Here is a 20,972-nt window from a genome sequence, read left to right as displayed (position 1 = left end):
TCGCATCGAAGGGCCACGAGAGGAGAAGATCGCCGCTGAGCCGCACATCGTCGTTGCACCGAAGATCGGCGCCACCCCGAAGATCGTCGCATCCTACCTTTTGCGAGCCACTTCCACCGTAACCTGTGCACCGGAATCCACGCAAGGTATCGCATCCCTCCCCATACAGCCTGAGTCATCGCAACATGCCCGCTGCGTCCAGTGGGGTTGTCGCATCGCCTCCCCAGGGTCTCAGGAGTGACTCATTGGTTGCTTTTCAACGCTACAGCTTTCACTTGGAACTTTTGTTGCATCTAAAGGTACTGTTGGCTAATACGTGATGCAACTGTGTATTTTTTTAACGCAACCTTAAGAACCGTTTTGAAACCATATTCTTCAACTGTGTATGTTGGATTTTTGTCATTTTGGTCTTATGTAGTTTAGATTAAATACCTTTATTTTTCTAAACTGTTGTTGAGTCAGTTTGTCGTGTTTTCACAGAGTTACTGAAAGTGTTGGTACAAATACTTTCCACATTGCCTTTGATAAGCCTGATTGCTCATGCCAAGCTACCAAAGGGTTGAGCAGAAGTTATCTAAAGAGTGTTTCCTCCTTGCCCTGACTAGAAGCAAGAGTCCCTATTTGGACAGTGATACATACCTCTGCCAACTAGAGACCCCCAGATCTAACAGTAACTATTCCACAATTGAGAAAGAGGCTCTTGCTTGCTATTGGGCAATACACCACTTTAAGTTTTTCTTGTGGGGAATTCCCTTCACCTTATGTACTGACCACAAACCCCTGCTACCCATGTTCTCAGCTAAATGCATGGAAAGAGCCACTCCTCACATCTCCAAGTGGGTGTTAGCCTTACTGGATTTCAATTATAATATGTGCTATGTTGCTGGTGAGAAAAACGTCATAGTTGATTGCTTATTGAGACTTCCCATTTCAAATGAGAAATCCCATTTTATCCCTCCTGATGAAACCATCCTAGCAGTTGATATTCCAGCCATTAATTGAGAAGAATAGGAAAAAGCTGTATGTGAAGATAATGTTCTAAGGGAGCTAAAAAACATGATTTACAAAGGATGACCCAGAACAATTAAAGATCTACCTGATATCCTAAAAACTTTCTGGGTGGTGAGAGATGAATTATCCATATTAGGGTATCAAGTATACAGAAGTAACAGAATTGTTCCACCTACTAACATGCAGGAATGCATTGTAGATGTTGCACACGAAGGACATCCAGGGAGAAGCATGACCAAAAGTAGGATTAGACAGAATTATTGGTTCCCTAACATGGACAGCATGGTGGAGAGAACGGTGAAAGACTTTATAACCTGTGTGTCTAGTGATGAATCTAAAGTCACTCGCAAAGCACCTCTCATTCTAGTATCGGTTCCTTTAAAGCCTTGGGATAAATTGGGCCTTGACATCATAGGTCACCTAAACCTACTACATATCTCTCAAAAATTCATGTTTGTCCTCATTGATTATCATTCACATTGGATCTCTACTAAAATGGTGTCCTCCATCACAACATCCTCCCTGATTCAATTCCTGAAAGATATGTTTTCGAAATAAGGAATTCCCAGTACCCTCATCACTGACATTGGCGTTCCATTTACATCTGAGGTAATGAAACAATTCTTAGCTAATCTAGCTATATCACATGTAAAAACTCCCCTATATTGCCCAAGGGCCAATGTACTTATGGAAAGGGCCAAAAGAATGTTAAAAAACACCATCCAAATGGCTCTTACATCACATAAATCCAAAGAAGATGGCATAAGAAGGACACTATGGTCCTATCATTCCTCTCCCAATGCCATTACAGGATTTTCTCAATTTTTGTCTCTAAAAGGGAGGAGTCCTGCTTCTAAACTCACACCTAATTGGCAAAATGGTGGTATTCCCGTCTGGGTTGATAGAAATGCAGTCATGGAAAAAGTTGGTCACCATCAATCTAATTACAAAGCAAAATATGACCAGAAGTGTGGAACCACCAGTAAACAGTGGGTGGTAGCCCAATGGGTAGTTATTAAAAGACCTCAGGTAGGCTGTACCAAGACATCTTCATTCTCCAAACCTCAAAGAATTCAAAAAGTAAATATTAATTCTGTTGTTTTGGATGATGGTAGCATGTGGAGCATGGACAATGTAAGTTGCTGCTCCAACGCATGTATTCCTATGCCTACCGGAGGAGAGAACCAGGAGGACACGTTCACAAGCAGACAATTACCCAGGGATGTCAGAACATGTCCTCCCCCCGCCCCCCACGATGGCAAGAAGACTTTGTAATGTGACATTTTCAATATTACCTTTTACTATGTTTTTCTTTTTCTTCTCAAATTTAGTATTTAATTCTCCCTTACTGTACCTTTATCTATTTGTACCCGTTTAACCATTGGTATTACCCATATCCAGGTTCCCCCTCCCCCTTCCTTCACACTGGTATAACCCACCTTAGAAGGTTAGAGAGAAGCACCACTTAGAATGTTGGTGTACCTCAGTTTCCAGCTGGTGCCTGAGGAGCAGGATGAAATAAACGGCTTCTCCTTACCTCATCTTGTCCGCAGTTCTTCTTAACAATTAGTTTCACTGTTAGTTCGACTTTAAACCTATGGCAAAGTCACAGAATATAACTTTGTATGCAACTATACATTTTTTTAAAATGTCTAAAATGTAATGCTTTGTTACGGTTGTCTAAGTTGCATTTAAACAGCATAATAAACCATTAATATTTATATTTGGTCGAATGTGCATATTTCTTAACTATAAGTGAGTAACCAAACTATATGCAATCATTCATAAATCTTCATATGTCAGGTAGCTAGAGAGGTTGCCAGATAATTTGTAAATGTGATGAAAATTGTTTTATGTTGATGTTATATGTTGATTTATAGGTTTCTTGATGAAGAAGATCCAGAGGTATGTTGACGAACAATAGCTATGTGGATTCACCGAGAAATACTTTGTGTTACCAATTAGCGAGGGGGCATTTGTGCACAAATTCTGTGGATTCTCTGAGAATTTTTGGGTAATTCTGCATGATTAAGTACATGGTGGTACGCAAGCTATGCCCACCCCTATTTTTGAGTTGCACTTTAACTAGACATTTGAGTTGTTGTAACTGATGACTGATTCTTAAGTGTTGAGGGAGATATTGTAGCCTCATTTTACTATTTTAGTGTGAGTTTAGTTCTCTTGAAATGTGTTTAACATTCCGCCAATGGTGTCTGAAAATAAACAAGCTCTAAATGAATTAACTGAATATTTATGTGGCTACAAATGTGCAAATTAGAAAACCTACCCACCGAAGAATGGAACTGTAACTGTATGTATCATACGCAGTGAACTTTATAGTTTTAAAGATTACAATTGCGATAAACAAAAGTACATGCATGATTTAGGATACAAAACTGAGACGTTGGTGTACATGTTTTAGCTAACTTCTGAAGACTAACAACATTCTTGTCCGTGGGCAGCCTATGGGACGTCCATGTCCTGTTTATCTCTTACCCAAAGTACAATGTTTAATTCCTACTTAACACATTAGATCTGCAAAGGCTAGATCTGGAAACAATCTACTAAGTAGGGGCATGTTGTCAAGCAGGGGTATTTAAAATCATGAGTTCTTGGTGAGAGCAAGGCATGGGCTACAGAGGAACTTTGAGTTCAAAAATCAGAATATCAGAGTCTCTGATGAGTCCAAGAAAAATGGTAAGCGCACACCTACAGCTTCAAGGACAGGTGGATCTTGTAGCAGTTTAGTTCTACAGTAGATGTATTGGGCACACCCTTGAGGTCAAGGACAGACATTCTTCAAAGTGCTTTGATTTCAAGGCAGAGGTATTGGACATGACCTTGAATTCATGCACAAAGGTATCTGGCATAGCAATGCACATAAGTGAGCTAGCATTTCTTGATATCTGACTGTGGTTCAATTTACAAAAAATGACTCCTGAGGCAAAGTTTCAAACCAATGGACAACATGTCTCTAGAGCAAAACGCTTGATAAAACAAATGTGAAATGCCTGCCGCCCACACCCACTGGAATGGAAACACCTCCCACCCACTGACTCCAATACATCACTGTCTAAGCAAAGCCTAAAGATGTGAACATGATTTAAGGAGAATATGATGGCTCTCTTAGGTAAAGCTAGATAGGTCTAGTTCCATTTCACTTGAACCTTTTGCAGCATTTGCCCCTGCATTTACATCCTCCTTGATGCGCTTCTTTTCTTCTGCTGATAAGGGTGGGATGGCTGCTCCAACCTGGCAAATGATCGTTTTAACTCTTGCCTCAATACTCAGGTCAAACTCTTGTTTTTTCGAAGTCACCAAGGCTTCAATTGACTTTTGTGCCTCTGCAAAACTACTTTGAAACTTCTCGCGCTCGATCTGGAACTCTGGGTTCGAGGTGCTCATGGTAAGCATTCTTCCTGAAGAGCTCACGCGGTCCATCAGGTAGCGTTGGGACACCTCGCAGTAAGTTGACGAGATCTTGTTCACTAAGTGGACAAAAATGCTTGATGCAAATGCTCGGCTGTACAACATGTCCTTCGCAAAGGCTTCCGATGAATAGTTGGGAATGCTTTTCTCTGTTTTGGCTGACTGAACTAACTCATTGAAATTTTTTCCGATGCAGGACTTAATGAGGCTGGATATCATCTGGAAGGAATAGATAATTTTCTCCCACTGCTCCTTCACCTTCCCCAGAGATTCCAGGAGAGATTTCAGGCCTTTAATGAGCATCTTCTTGGCTATGTCAATGTCAATCTGCTCCTGTTTATGGCTCCTCATTTGAGCCAGCAACGCTGTTAGTTTCTCATTTTCTTTTTGGACCTTCTGAAAGGATTCATTGTACATGCTCTGAGTTCTTTTTAATTGAATTGTGGTTTGTTCCATTCGCACAAAGGCCATTTGTGCAGAAAGAGTGCCTATGCTGGCTGGGCCTACAGTGCCGGATGCATACGGTGGCTTTTGCTGCAAAGGCTGCGAATTAGTCACTGCTTTACAGTATGAATCAACTTTTATTGAGTTGCTAAATATTGTGTTTACCCTTTGAGCAAGTAATTTCAGGTAACTCTCAACTGTATTCTTAGATAATGCAGCTGTTTCCAAATCTTCACAAAGAGCAACAGCAGATTGTAAAACAGCCTCCATTAGTGTTTTTGCTTTACACTCAGCTCTATCCGATATATCCTGTTTCAATGACAATGCCAGTCTTTTTACATAGTTTGTAGTCACTGTGTTAGCTCTCCCATCATAAACAAGGTTCATGTTAATAGTTTTCCCCTTACTGTCTAGGACTTTTCGAAGGCCTTCTGTGATAGCTGTCATCTGATTCGACTTGGAGCAGATACTGTTAGTCGCCTGGATGGACTTCACGTCACTAGCGCCAGCAGTATCAACAGTAGCATTAGCACCAACAATACCCTCAGTCCCATTGGCAGGAACTTCTGTGCCTACCTCTTTGCTTATAAATCTGTTTGGAGTGAAAGACAGTGCGTCAAGAACACCACCCATGAAATTAGCAGCCATGGTTTCCCACACAGAGGGCACTTTCTTCAGAGCATCCTTGTAGGCATCTGCAGCATCCGTGAGTTGCATCTCAGTCATCTTCCTGAACTCCTCTCCCATTTGCACAGATTTGTTTGCAAAGGTTTTTATTATGGCGATCTGCTCCAGGGTGATCCTTTCATCGGCCATCTGCTTCTCGTAGCCCCTCGTGGAGTTCACACAAGCTTCAAGCACCTCCTGGATTAAGTGAATGGTGTTAGCGAAGCTTGCCTCCACAGACTGAGCCAAGGGTGTGCATTCGTTGGACGTACTGAGAACTGACCTCAGGCGCTGTGGGAGAATGGCATTCACAGTGGCAGTGGGCTGGAACAGAATCAGGACTAATTCTTTAGTAGAACTTGTCAAGGAATTTGTAAGGAGCCTGATCTGATCCATGTTTTTGTTTGCTGTGCTGAAGGAAGCCCAAGCTGCATTGCAGACCTGCATTAGGGAGGCAGAAAAGGACTCTGGGTATTTCATGTGCTTGAATCCCCCTGCTGGTGGATTCAGGTTGATAGAGAAGTCCCCACTGGCTGATGAAATGGCCGCCAGCTCTCCCAGGATAGCGATGGAGATGGAGGCTGGCACCACCAACTCTTCCCAGTTAGCGTACGGCTTCATCAGCAGCTCGGCTTCCAACCTCATGTCCTGGGCTTTGGTGACACTCTTCACTGCATCCTTGAGATTTGTAGCTGTTGGTTTACAGTCAGCGCCCCTCTTATGCCCTAGAGAAAACAGTTTCAGAATAAAGTGAAATGAATCAAGTTACGAGAATAAGAGAATACAGGGCTAACAAAAAAACTCAGGAGGAATATATGCCCAATTGGAGGAGTTAACACATTCATTCGGACATGTAACCCCAACATATGTAATCTTTAGCTCCTGCTGATCAGCTAATCTCTCTCACAAAGCAGACTTTGCAATAGGTCAGCAAAGAGCAAGGTCCAGCATTTCATTTCAAAAGATCCTCATTTTTTTAACTCATCTAACCTTTCTCTAAATTATGTAGTAGCAAGAAACCATTGGCGATTGGGCGATGTACATATGTCTTTAATATGAAATAACCATTCAATCACAATATTTTCAGGGTCAATATTTCTGTCAATGAACCATATTTTTCTTGTGTTATTTTTTCAATATATTACTGTTTGAGTGCTGCAAATAAATTACATATAGATTTGTAATTAAATCCTGACTAGTTGTTTTCCAAACTACCAGAGGATTACACCCACATGAAAATTTGTGGTTCAACCTGACAGGGATAATGATTGTTGCTTTAGAACGGCTTATAGCCCCTCTTAACCAATAACCTACATTTTCACACTAATCATGAATGCAAAAATCATATCATATTGTGATTAGAAATAAGCACAATAAACTACTGATACTTTCTAACAAAAGTATTCATGTTTGTCAGTGGTATTTTAATTTGGCAACAGTACATTGCATAGTGCACAATGGTAGCACAACATTGTGCATGGATCTTAAAAAATGTTTTCTCAAGGCACAATACATTCTGCTTATCATTTTAAGAATAACAAAGGTAATATACACATGCCATACGATCAATTACATTTCAAAATCCGCCAAAACTGTATTAAAATGAGAGACATACAAAAGCAAATAATTACATGAAAATTTAAAGGGGCACCATGGTTACAAAAAAGATACCTGAAGTTTACCATAACACAGCCAAGTTACCCCTGAAATCCAGAGGTGATCTTCTTTTGGAAAATAATTTACACCTTTTGATTAGAGCAGAGCATCACAAGGCAGGTTTAAAAAAAGAGGAGGTGAAGGAGCAAATAGAATATTTGGATTAAAAAATTGGAATAGCAGCAGAACAACTGCTAGCTAATGTTTAAAAGTCAAAACACCCTTTGAAAAAACACATAATGGAATTTATGATTGTGTGAAATTTTCAATTTTCTGACAGACTTTTGAAGTTTTTTTTTTGGCAACAACAATATTACTAAAACATAACCATATAAGCAAACAAAAAAAGAGAGTTTGAAAAATCAGCAGAATTATGTTGTTTTATCAAGTTGCCGCAGCAGATATTAATCATCCAGACAGTCACCTGCACCATTTGCCTTCTGTAAATAAACCCCCTCCCAATGTTTTATCATGTTAAATTTCTCTCCACAAGCTGTTCAGCTCAGAATCATGTGACTCTGAGAAATAGCTTACTTCATCTCCTTGATGACCTTCAGTGCCGTGAGGACCTTAAAAGTGATTAATATGGGCTTTACAAAATGCTGGATTATTTTTAATGAATGAAAATGAGGTTATTGATATATATTTATGTTAATGATGTAAATAATTTGTTTTTGATGTTACTTATTTGGTGCGGTTTATAAGTTTTGTACGGGTATATTGTGGGAAGTAACTAAAATAAAAATATTTAATAATGTTTTTGGTATTTAAAAAAAACAAAAAATCTGTTATTGTTTTATTTTAATTATAAACAAATATCTAGTTATTTATATGTATTTAACATTGTCATTAATATTTACTTTATTAATATTTGATATAAAATATATTTGTATTTTTTTAACATATTTATATTTTTATTTGTTTACTATGTAATTGCAATTATTTTATTCTAATGAAGAGAATTTGTTGCAAAATTTACACCCATGCTCCCCGCCAAGGGATACATTGAGGGGGCACAATATGTGCCCCCTATTGTTTTCCCCCAAAGTTCCAGCCCAGTATGGGCGTCAACATCCAACTTTTTGGCCATTACCATTTTGCCTGTTTTCCAGGTACTGCCATAGGAAAGGCAATGGACCATCTGCCTTTCACGAGTTCAACTCACAATAAGGAGGACGGTCCTTGTGCGGCTTTGCAGCAGCTGTTTTGGTGGATAGTCGACACAACTGCACTAAAGTACCAATCAGGCCCCTAGTTTTTGAACTAGTAATATGTAAATATTCATGTAATATTATATATGTGTATTTAACTTAAAAAAAGTTTATTTGTTACATTTGTTCAAATATGTATTTAATCAATGATATTTTTATTAATTTAATGTTACTCTTTAATATATTTAATAATTGAAATAATATATATTTAAAAAACTATATTTAATACAATGATATTAATAAAGATTATTTTTCTGCCCCAATATTTTTACACTTACCATTATAAGTAGAGGATGATGATATTTTTTATATCGATATTTTGGTTTGGTATGGGGATATTTTCATAAGTGATATTTTGTCAGTGAACCGTCTCGTAGATACCCAGTGACTCCAATATACAAAGAAGTGCCGACATACGCAACTTCATTTATTATCATTGAATTCTTCCATTTTGGAAAATAATATGTCCTACCAAGTATACCCCTCTTTTTACAATAGTAACTGTTTCCTCCTTTTACATGGAGGGCTTCTTATGTACAAGATTCCTCTTAATTGCATTTGAGTTGTAACAGATACCAATGGGATTACGAGGTCAGCTGGAGTACTGTTAACCTCATCACCTGAGTTACTGATACCCTTTTATCAGTAACTCCGGCTGTGGAAAAATACCAGCCCATTTTCTGGGCTTTTTACTATGAGAGCCTACAAAACAATACATATGATGCAAAATTAATGCTCTTGTTTACAGGTTTTAGCGTAGGGCATAGCTGAAAGTCATCTTGCTGCACTGCCCTGCTCCGAAATGAAGGGGCAGGAATGTACCGTATTTATGCAATATTGTGCATTCCTGTACGTTCCCCTGTGCTGGTGCTGTTTTGGCAGCCTATCGCCAATGCAGGCACCCTTGCACAAAAAGAATCCCACGAGACGTTTTACTCTTTCTATGTGTGCTGCGGAATGCAGCACACATGAAAGAGGAAAAAACAAGGAGAAATGAAAATATATCTCCTCATTGCGCTGACCTCCGGGAGGCGTAAGGTTGAGGCACTTCCCAAGTATACGTGAATATTTAAATCTGGGGCAGCGTCAAAACCTATGTTGTTAAATGCGAAAACCCACTGCAATGCACATGGAACGCCTCCATGAGGCGGAGAAAATTAATGCTGCGACTTGCGATGATTTGCCTTACTCCATATCTATGAGGCCAATCAAAGCCATAATAAGTGGCTTTGCATGGCCTCAAAGATATGGTTGAGAGGTTGGTCCTGCGGGAGCCTCATAGAAAGTGATGCTTTAAGAGCACAAGACTCTCATAAATAAGCCCCTAAGTTTCTACCCCTACATTTGCGCTACTGCGGAACCTGATATCTTTCAGACAATCTTTATTACTGTGTCTCAGATCCAGTATTATTCTTCTATTTTCTGGAATTTATTGTATGAGGAGTGTCCTGCACTAACTCTATTATGTCCATGTCTGGTATCACTAGGAATATGTGTGGTATGTCCACATCTTGTGTCACTAGGTACACATACAGTATGTCAATGTCTGGTATCACCAGGTGCATGTTTAGTATGTCCATTTCTGATATTCACCAGGCACATGGGTTGAATGTCCATGTCTAGTTTCACCAAGTGCATATGTTGTATGTCCATGTCTGGTTTCACCAGGTACATGTGTAATATGTTCATGTATGGTATCTCTAAGCATATATGTAGCATACCCATGTCTAGCATCACCAGGTACATGCATAGTATGCCCATGTCTGGCATCACTAGGTACATATGTAGTATGTCCATGTCTAGTAACAACATTTACATGTGTATTATGTCCATGTCTGGTATCACTAGGTAAGTATGTAGTATTTCCATGTCTTACACCACCAGGTACATGTGTAGAATGTCGATCTCTGGTATCACCAGGTACATGAGCAGCATTTTAATTTCTGGTATCACCAGGTACATATGTACAATGTCCATGTCTGATATCACTAGGTGCAGTGTTAAAATATATTTTGGTATGATCAGAATATATAGTTGATTTGCTTCATGAAAATACGTGTACATCTACACTCAGAGAATTACACCATGGCACATGGACAGAATTTCTACTTTCTTAAGTTCACAAAACTTTGAACTAGATGACCTGGGCCCCTGTGCAGTTTTCCAGACCGGATAAGGGGAACCATTAACACATTCCTATGTGTTCCTGTGGGTTGTCATTTCCATTGGGGTAGCTGTAAACAGTGTACAATTAGTCTAGGAAAAAGTAAACTCCTTTATGCAATTGCATAGTTTTCTTTATGCTTTTTCTCCTTGGGGAATCACTTACCTGACACTTCACAAAGTGTTGGGGTGTCTCTATAGCCTTCTTATAATGGAAAGGAATTTATTTTCCCCTCTTAAAAGAGGAAGTCTCCAATCAATGTCTGGATGGAAAAGGGTCAGAGGAGAGCTGGCATTGGCCACAATCTTAGATATATGTAGTGATTATTAAACATGACTTGTATCTCCGGGAAGAGACTACAAACTCTATCATCTCCATTGTACATGTAAGATCAATATATATATCTACTGAATTTTTTTAACTATTATTTGTTATTTATATCATGATTTCAAAATCATTACATTGTGTAATATTATAACAAATAAATATTTATCTATACATACATACACTAATAAAATATATATATTTGTATATAAACCATGCTAATTAAATAAAAAAACGAAATAACGTTTCTTTTCTCAAAATTTAGTAAAAGATATTTCACACATAAAAAACATCAATAATTAAAATATATTAATTTTGAATAAACAAAAAGACAATAATACAAATGATAACAATAAAAAATAGAAAGAAATATATAGAATGGAACACATACTATATGGCTGAGATACCCGCCACCCCCTCTCAACACAATCCCCAAGAATGGGAATACGGAAACGGTTCTGAACTTTTGGAAGGCGGGCGGGAGGGAGTTACCCTCCCGGCCGTATTTATTAAAATATGAAACAAAATTAAAACATTAAAATAACAGTTTCATATCATGTACAATTTCATTTCCACATTACGATGTTCTTGGCTGACCTTAACACATCTCTAATACAAAGGTTCTCCTAGCCGATACTAAACATCCTGCAAATGCATTTCTCAAAATTGAAATTGTACATCCTAACATTACGGGCCAACGGCAAGGTCGTAACCGGTGTCAGATCCCTAAACCAGAACTCCCCCCTCACTTGTGAGGGGCGGTCGCACAGAGGACTGCACCTTTGTGCCTATTTCCAATTTCCCTTGTCTTGACGGGGGCCCCATGTTAACTCGACGCCATCTTAGTGGTCGTCCGAGGACTCGTGTGAGGTGTCTAGAAGGTAGCGTAGACCCCCCTCCCACCCCACACAACTTACCACATCTGCCGTCGCAGATGTCCTGGCCCCGGGAAATTCCCAGGAGGGGCCCGCAGCCCCTCCTCCCCAGGGAGGGGCCTATGGCCGCCTTCCCTTTCGGCGTCCCCATCCTTAGAGGGGACCGCCTCCCCGTTGAGGGGCCAATGGCCGCCTCCCCCCGGGCGCTCCCATCCATAATGGGTGACGCCCCACCTCTAGGGATCTTCCAATTACTGCTCACCGATCATGACCTTACCGCCCGACCAAAATAAATACGACAATCTAAGGCTAAAGAGGAGAAAAGACAATTATACTTAAGCAATTCAAAGTATAAACTCTACAGAACATCACTGTTCAACTCTGGTGCAACTCCTTTGCTGAATAAAACATGCTGAAAAAGAAAATGATCAACTTTATTGCATACCAAATCACCAACTTTATTCAGAACAACCTGTAAGAAAACAATACCACGTCACACGACTTTATTCAAAACAACTCGCTGTCATCAGGGGCTGGTGGGTGGGTCAAAATTGGCTCTTCGTTCCGTCTCGAGCTCACATGCAACGGGGAGGTGCAGCTTCAGAGCACAGGAACAAGAGGATGCTTTCTTGGCTTGTCGCTCCTTTTATCCTTCTTCGGGCGGGCGTGGACCCACCTCCAATCCGCCTCCGGGGCGTGGCTAGCGGCTTCAGTGTCTAGGACAACCCACTCTTGGGCGGGAAAAGGCGCGCCCCGGCTACGCCGCTTCGGGCATACCAGCCGAGACTCACCTCCCGCCTAAAATGGCTTCCCGGGAGGATCGGGGTACTCCACCATACGTTCGGGGGGACCGAGTGGTCGCCCCTTTCCATATGGCTGAGATACCCGCCACCCCCTCTCAACACAATCCCCAAGAATAGGAATACGGAAACGGTTCTGAACTTTTGGAAGGCGGGAGGGAGTTACCCTCCCGGCCGTATTTATTAAAATATGAAACAAAATTAAAACATTAAAATAACAGTTTCATATCATGTACAATTTCATTTCCACATTACGATGTTCTTGGCTGACCTTAACACATCTCTAATACAAAGGTTCTCCTAGCCGATACTAAACATCCTGCAAATACATTTCTCAAAATTGAAATTGTACATCCTAACATTACGGGCCAACGGCAAGGTCGTAACCGGTGTCAGATCCCTAAACCAGAACTCCCCCCTCACTTGTGAGGGGCGGTCGCACAGAGGACTGCACCTTTGTGCCTATTTCCAATTTCCCTTGTCTTGACGGGGGCCCCATGTTAACTCGACGCCATCTTAGTGGTCGTCCGAGGACTCGTGTGAGGTGTCTAGAAGGTAGCGTAGACCCCCCTCCCACCCCACACAACTTACCACATCTGCCGTTGCAGATGTCCTGGCCCCGGGAAATTCCCAGGAGGGGCCCGCAGCCCCTCCTCCCCAGGGAGGGGCCTATGGCCGCCTTCCCTTTCGGCGTCCCCATCCTTAGAGGGGACCGCCTCCCCGTTGAGGGGCCAATGGCCGCCTCCCCCCGGGCGCTCCCATCCATAATGGGTGACGCCCCACCTCTAGGGATCTTCCAATTACTGCTCACCGATCATGACCTTACCGCCACAGGCCGGATAGTTTACTGGCTATCCGGACCCCCCACAAAAACTCCTACTTAAAGGTCATGGCTGCAAACTCTTTAACCAGGCTACGAGGTCTCCTATGAGTAAAGAATTCCCCACCCGGGACAAATGGACCCCATCTTCTAGATACATATGGTCCCCCCTGATACATCCACGAGGAATCGAATGCAATGTACTTGTACGGAACAGTCTACCAAGCTTGTTATTCACTTTCTTCACCGAATGATTTATAGCAGACACCGAATTATCCCCCCGCCACACCTTCCGTGGAATCATATGGGACCATGCAATCGTGCACCCCGGAACCCTTCTCGCCAACCAACTTACAGTGGATAGTATCAACTCGAGAAGTACTCGTCGACCAGTGGTCACCAAATCATTGCCCCCAAGATGCACTATGATTATAGATGGCGGTGACCTTGTCTGCCCTAACTAACCCTCCATAAAAGTTTGAAACTGGTCAATACAGAGCCCGCCCCTTCCGTAGAAGGTCACCCTGTACCCGTATTCCCCAGCCATGTGAATCATGTCACCTGCTTTGAATACGTTTGCGGCACGCCTCACGTATGAGTGGCCCACGACCCACACCACTCTCTCCTCAGCCGGTGGTCTTTGACCGCTGGTTCACAGGTGTCGGGTCGACTGCACAGTCCGCCCCGCCTCGTAAGCTTGCGAAACTGTAAACCAAACAAAAACAAGAAGCGTGAGTGCATGATATCAGCTTCACAACATGTGCAACCGCACATACCTTTTATAACAATTCGAGGACCAACGCCCCAACTGTTTCACTTTTTCAACACTCAGACCCCTGGCTGTAGCCTCTGTAGCAGCCCCTATCCGGAAGGAATGGGTCCCAAACTCGCACGGGTTCAAGCCCGCAGCTGCAATTGCCATTGCAAGCACCCGCTGGAACTGAAACCTAGTCAGTGGGGTGGCGTCGGCGTGCCTCAGCAAGGTTCCCCCCATGATGCTGCCCTCTGCGCCAAATACTCCTCAACGCATGCAACCGGGCACATGGGAGATCTGGGAATCCACTGGACTACTACACTGTCCCCGATCGCTCCCTGATCGGTCTTGGACCTGGCAAATGAGACTACCATCGTCTCCCCCTTAATTTGGATGTGCTCTCGGCACAGACCTCCCCCCGTATCCTGCTTGTTCCTTGCTACCAGTTCGCTTACCCGCATAGCCCCATGGAATGCTAATGCAAAAGCGGCCCGGAATAGCACTGTCTCTGATTGAGATGAACATGTTGCAGGGAGTACGGACAGTAACAGGGCCAACCATTCCAGACCTATCGGGTGCCTTTCATCCACTCTGTGGCCCTCGAGGCGTTGCCACCCACGCAGCGCTTTCTGTACCACAAAAGACGCTGTGGGGTCCTGGATACCATGAGCCCGTGCCATGAAAGAAATGGCGGCCCGGTGCCTATGGGCCGTAGCTACTGATTTGCCTGCCTGATGTAACGATAACAAAAATTTCAGGACATACTCCTCTTGGCCCCAAAGCTCCCCCCTAGCAGAACCCAAAAAGGACCAATAGGAACGGAACACCCCTTCATATGCCTTCCTTGTCCTGGGTGCTAGACTCTCTCCCACTAGGTCTTGTAGTCCGGGGCACCGAGAGACCAGAGAGCTTCGGGAAATGGTGCCGCCACCGGGTCCGCTGTGGGCAGAAAACCCCAGAAGGCCTGCATACGGGAACGAGAAAGCGCATCAGCTGCCTGATTTAGCACCCCTGGCACATGTCTCGCCCTAAAATGGACGTTTAGTCTCATACATAGCAGGACAATTTCCTTCAGCAATCTCAAAATCCATTTGCATCGTGCTGCCTGACTATTGATACACTCAACCACGGTCATGTTATCAGACCAGAACACCACAGAGTGATTACGAAACCCCTCAGGCCATGTTTTAAAGGCCACCAGAATAGGGAACAATTCGAGAAACCCAATGTTACCTGTAAGCCCACTCTCATGCCACCATGACGGCCATGTTCGGGCTGACCAGTGATTACCAAATATGGCGCCAAAGCCCATACTCCCTGCCGAGTCTGTCCACAACCCCAGCTCCTTTGAGGACACCGCCGGTTTGTTCCACACGACACGACCGTTGAAATCCGCCAGGAATGCCAACCATATGCGCATGTCCTGGCGAACCTCTGCCGAGAGCCTTGTGCGGTGGTGCCCTTCTTTAAGGCCGACCATGGCTTGTGCAATCGAGCGGGAAAAAGGGCGAGCCATTGGTATCACTCTAAGGGCAAAATTCAGCTGACCCACAGTCTGCTGCAACTGATGCAAATTTACCTTTGTCTCGCTAATACATGTTTCCAGCGAGGCCTTAAATTTCATTACCTTTTCCTTGGGCAACCGGAAGCACCCCTCTTCGGAATCGAGCTCTATTCCAAGAAACTCGAGCGAAGTAGATGGCCCCACTGTCTTACCTGGTGCCAATGGCACGCTAAAGCGTCTCATGAGATCACAAAATTCATTCAAAGCCTGTGCAAATTCCGTGTCCCCGGCTGCCCCCAGGAACAGAAAATCGTCAAGATGGTGTATAACATGCGTAAACCCCGTTATTCTTGTGAACGCCCATTGCAGAAAACTACTGAATTTCTCTAAATACGCACAAGAGATGGAGCAACACATTGGCATACATTTATCCATGTAATAGCGTCCCTGAAACATGAAACCAAGGAGACGCTGATCATCTGGGTGTACCGGGAGCAACCGGAACGCTGACTCGATGTCTGATTTGGCCATCAGCGCTCCGGGCCCCAGGCGATTCAACATGGCGACTGCCTCATCAAAAGATGCGTACCGCACCGAACAAACTCCCGGGTCAATTGCATCGTTCACCGAAAGACCCCTCGGAGCTGACAAGTTATGTATCAACCTGAATTCCCCTGGGTCCTTTTTGGGGACTACTCCCAGAGGCGAATTAGCAACTGGCGGTATGTCATATGGTCCGGCAACCCGACCCCGGGTCACCTCTTTCCCAATCTTTGCTTGTACCACCGCTGTATTCTGCAGAACCGACAGTTGGTTCCTACATTGTGGTTTACCCTGAAAATCCCCCGCCGGGATGCGGAAACCATACGAAAAACCATCTCGCAACACCCCAGTGGAGCTATGATCCGGGTATTCGTTCAGCCAAGGAATCATTGCCATGGTATCAACAGGGGAAGGGAGAGGCGCCCCTCGGACTATTTCAGACCTGTTTGGCGCCCCCTCTACTTCCCGTGTCACCCGTTTTGGCTCTGCACATGGTCTCGGGATGCGAGGACTGCCCGCACCCTGTACATTCATGCCTAAACTTGCATGACCCCTGGGGCCTTGTACATTTGCCTCTGTTAAAACTCCAGCATGCCCCTTTTTTACCTGAGTTGCCATTAGTCCTTGAGTGCTGATCATTGCCTGATCCCGCCCGAAAGGGCGCCCCAGACGAGTGGCGGGAAAACTCGCCCCCGTTCCCCCCCAACGATGGCGACTTCGCCATGCCTGATTTCTCCATTTTCTGCCAGGAAATGGAGTCGAAACAATCCCACGTCAGAGATGTGTCGAACTCCTTGGACTTACGAAATATGTAATCGTAACAAAACCATTGATTGCCATCATATGTCTGAGAAAATTCCATGATACGTGTCTGATACACGGGTAGTTCAGCCAACATTTCGGGCCTTCGTTGCCCCATAATTGCATGAACATTCCAAACGCTCTGCCCCAATTACCTATCGTTTCATCAACTCTGAAAGCGGCCATCTTGGCGCGCCAAACACTAGGGTGCAGAAACTCCTTTTGATTTTTTACATGCTCAATCTCATAATGATCGGTTAGTAAGGAAAACATGTTTATATATTTATCAGCCCATATCCTTTCTTTGACTTCCATCGGGATATGCTGAACAACTTTTTCCCTTCTTGAAGGTACCGATCCCTCCCCCGCCATCGGAAATGGCTGCTTACCTGAACCGGTAGCCGTGACCGTAGTCGCTGCCGAACCCACACCCGCTACTGGTTGCTCCACGGGAGCCTGTGGGGAAACAAGAGGACATGGTGCCTTTGCAGCATCTTTTGATTGCCGCAACTGCTTCATTACTGCCCTGGCATCATCAGCCGTGGCCCCCCCGTTATCTTTGCCCAACCATGCCGCCAACTGTGCAGCCAGTTCGGGAGGCATATCCTCCCCGTTCACGGGAGTGACTACAACCGGGATTGGTTGCCCCTCGTTCGGGACCGGGGTCGGGGCCTCGATCGGTGTGTCCGGGTGCGCCGGGGGAGTCTCGGGAACCGGGGCCTCCCCCCCCGACGCTCCCTTCCTGGCCCTTCTACCTCTCCCGTTAGGGACCACTCCCGGCAATGCTGGTCCGACGACTCGCTTGGGTCCCCCCGCACCATTCATTGCCGCCATCTGCTTCTTCATCTCGGCCATGTCTTTCACCAGCATGCGAAGCATCTGATCAGTACCGACCCTCTTTCCGACCTTCTTGCCCGGCATCGTCCACGTATGATCCTCGAGGTCCTAGGGCAAGAAACTCCGACTCACTGAAAGAATAAACACAAAATTAAATCCTTCAAAATTGGCTCTTCGTTCCGTCTCGAGCTCACGTGCAACGGGGAGGTGCAGCTTCAGAGCACAGGAACAAGAGGATGCTTTCTTGGCTTGTCGCTCCTTTTATCCTTCTTTGGGCGGGCGTGGACCCACCTCCAATCCGCCTCCGGGGCGTGGCTAGCGGCTTCAGTGTCTAGGACAACCCACTCTTGGGCGGGAAAAGGCGCGCCCCGGCTATGCCGCTTCGGGCATACCAGCCGAGACTCGCCTCCCGCCCAAAATGGCTTCGCGGGGGGATCGGGGTACTCCACCACACGTTCGGGGGGACCGAGTGGTCGCCCCTTTCCATTCACACTACAATTTAATAAAAACAATACAAAAAGTATTATAATAAAGTTATTTAAAACATTATAAATCTCCTCCAATAAATATATTAGCAGTAAAAATATTTAAGTACAGGTTTTATTTACTATATTCATTTGAGCCACTACAGAGGAAGGAAAACTGTTGCAGTATGAAATGGTGAAATTTACAACTCCCACTCCAATTAAAACACCAGTTGGTCAAGTGTTGGATAGCGGAGGGGTACAATTTACTATTTCCACTCCAGCAAGTACAACAGTAGGGAAAGTTTTGGATAGCATAGGGGTAAAATGTACTATTTTTACTCCAATCAAAACAACAACAGCAGTCGAAATGCCTGCATTTTGCATTGTGGCGGGGCGCCGCTAGCAGCAGCACCCACTGCACTGCAAAAAAGGGACACTTTACATATCCCTGCACTATGTAGCTGACATCATGTTGTGCCTTCCACACGGTGCAGAGATATGGAGGGGGGCACCATAGGTGCCCCATAAATCCTGTGTCCCGGGGAAGAGTTGTACTGGCTAGAGGCACCTAATCTCCCCTTTTCCAGCCTTTTCATGGCAGGTTCACTGCCATGATGGGGCCGGCAGAAAGGAACATCGTAATCCCAACGGTGGTGCCTCGTAGGCACCGTCACCATTGTGTGGACTACAAGCCCCTCAGCCACACCAGCGGACTCAAGGAGCACGTCTGATGTGTGACAGTCATTATTTATGACGGCCAACACACCGCCCACCATTGTAATGTGGTGGGTCGTGATTCAGTCACCGATGGCAGTGGTACCGCCAATGACGGGCTGTTGGTGACAGTCTCACCGCCATGGTAATCGGGCCCTAAATAGCTTAAACAAAATAAACACAGAATAAATTAAAACAAGATATATTTTAAACAAATATATAAATGTATTTAGTTTTAAAAATATTAAAATAATATTAAAATGTTAAACACATAACACAAATACCTGCAATATTATTAAAAATAAAATACATTTCATACTAATAAGCTTTCTTATTTGAAAATAATTTTTTAACAAAACAGTTATTATTAAAAAAATGTCATCTACCTACTTACCACTGATAACCTCACAAACTCTCACCTGCATCAAAAAGTTACCTTTTTATAAAAAAAATATTTACACTATTCATATAAATGTGCAGCAACAAACCAATTGCCATTAACAAAATACGAATTAACGATTAATTATAAGTAATGTACTTCCAACAACATACCCCCACAAAACACACAACACACTCACAAAATGTATTAAAAATAATGTGCACATCTAACATAACTAATTATATAAAAATGTTAAATAATAATAATAATTAAAACAGTTATTGATTACTTAAAATTAATTTACTTTCTGCCCTTTCTGCCCCATCCCCCTTCAACACCTGCAACCCACATATGCAATCTAAAACAAATCATTTTTATAACACAATTAACATAACACATTATTAAAAACTGAATATAAATCCATTACAATTTAACACCCTTTATCCTATAATCTCCATAACCCACACCTTAAATCAAACTTTAAAAAAATAATTGATCACACAATTAAAACAATTAGAAGCTTATTATGATGTCAAACGGAAAGCCTCTGCCCGACACCATCTTCGATTCGAACACTATTCGGCTGGATTCCCATTGTTTCCTATGGGAGCTCTTGTTACGTCCAACAACCATCCGTAACACGGGCACCTATGGGGAAAAGGGGTGTGTGCAGAAAACGCTGCACCTTGTTGCAGGCAACCCATGGTGCCTGCCACTTAGTGCAGGGTTTTACAGGGAGGGTTCCCTTATGTACCCCAACGGCCATCAAACTTATGCCGCTGGACCAGGGGACCCTGGCAGGGACCTCCAAAGTCACTTTTCAACAACCTTTCCAAGTCACACAAGACGATGGGGTTAGGCTGTTGGAAATCAACATCGTAATCCTGATGGCAGAAACATTGTCCATAGGGGTGTACAATGCAGTTCCGACCGACATAAATACTCTTTGAGTCTGAATGAATGAATGAATGACTCTGTGAGTCGCTCAGAACCATTTGGAATAAGCAAGTAGTTTATGTTCTGGCTGCAAACATCGTAAGAGTGAGTCGATCGGTAGGGCTCCTATGCGGTTGAGGAGATTCCGACTGTTGGGAGGAGGCATTCTGCCAGACATCGTAATGAACCCCTAAATTGTCAATTAAATAATTTTTTTAATTTTTAAAACAAGTCACTAATTAATTTAAATTAATTTACTCCCCACACTTTGCACCTATAAACCTCACATACCACACCCCCAAAAACTATTTAAACAATTAAACATAATTAATTGACAATTAATTCATTCATTTTAATTATTAACAATTATTGATTAATTAAATATGCATTACTTCCCACCTTTTACCCCTAAAATCCCACAATGCACAACTAGAAAACAATTAACAAAATGAATGTTATCAGCTCCCTAGCCTCCACTGGCTCCCGATGGATCAGAGGTCCACCTTCAAGGTGGTCTGTCTCACCTTCAAAGCCCTTCGCTGCCCCAGCCCTGGGTTTCTCAAATCCCTCATCCATCCTCACTGTCCGACACGCAACCTCCGATCAGCCCACCGTGATTTGAAAGTCACCCCCAAAA

The 20,972-nt window shown here is 43.5% G+C and overlaps 1 protein-coding gene across 1 annotated transcript in view; it reads right to left on the bottom strand.

Moving 5' to 3' along the window:
- Positions 1-4,137: 4,137 nt before the first annotated feature.
- The window catches only part of LOC147726103 (uncharacterized), a 53,442-nt gene continuing 36,607 nt past the window's right edge, over positions 4,138-20,972 (bottom strand). The window contains exon 2 of the mRNA XM_086962880.1: positions 4,138-6,275. Coding sequence (XP_086819006.1) covers positions 4,138-6,275 — 2,138 coding nt within the window. The remainder of the gene's footprint in view (positions 6,276-20,972) is intronic.

This window comes from Lissotriton vulgaris, chromosome 3_1, assembly GCF_964263255.1.
Source record: "Lissotriton vulgaris chromosome 3_1, aLisVul1.2, whole genome shotgun sequence".
NCBI lineage: Eukaryota > Metazoa > Chordata > Amphibia > Caudata > Salamandridae > Lissotriton > Lissotriton vulgaris.
Note: the sequence above shows the minus strand (reverse complement) of the source record. Positions and strands in the feature narration are given on the sequence as shown.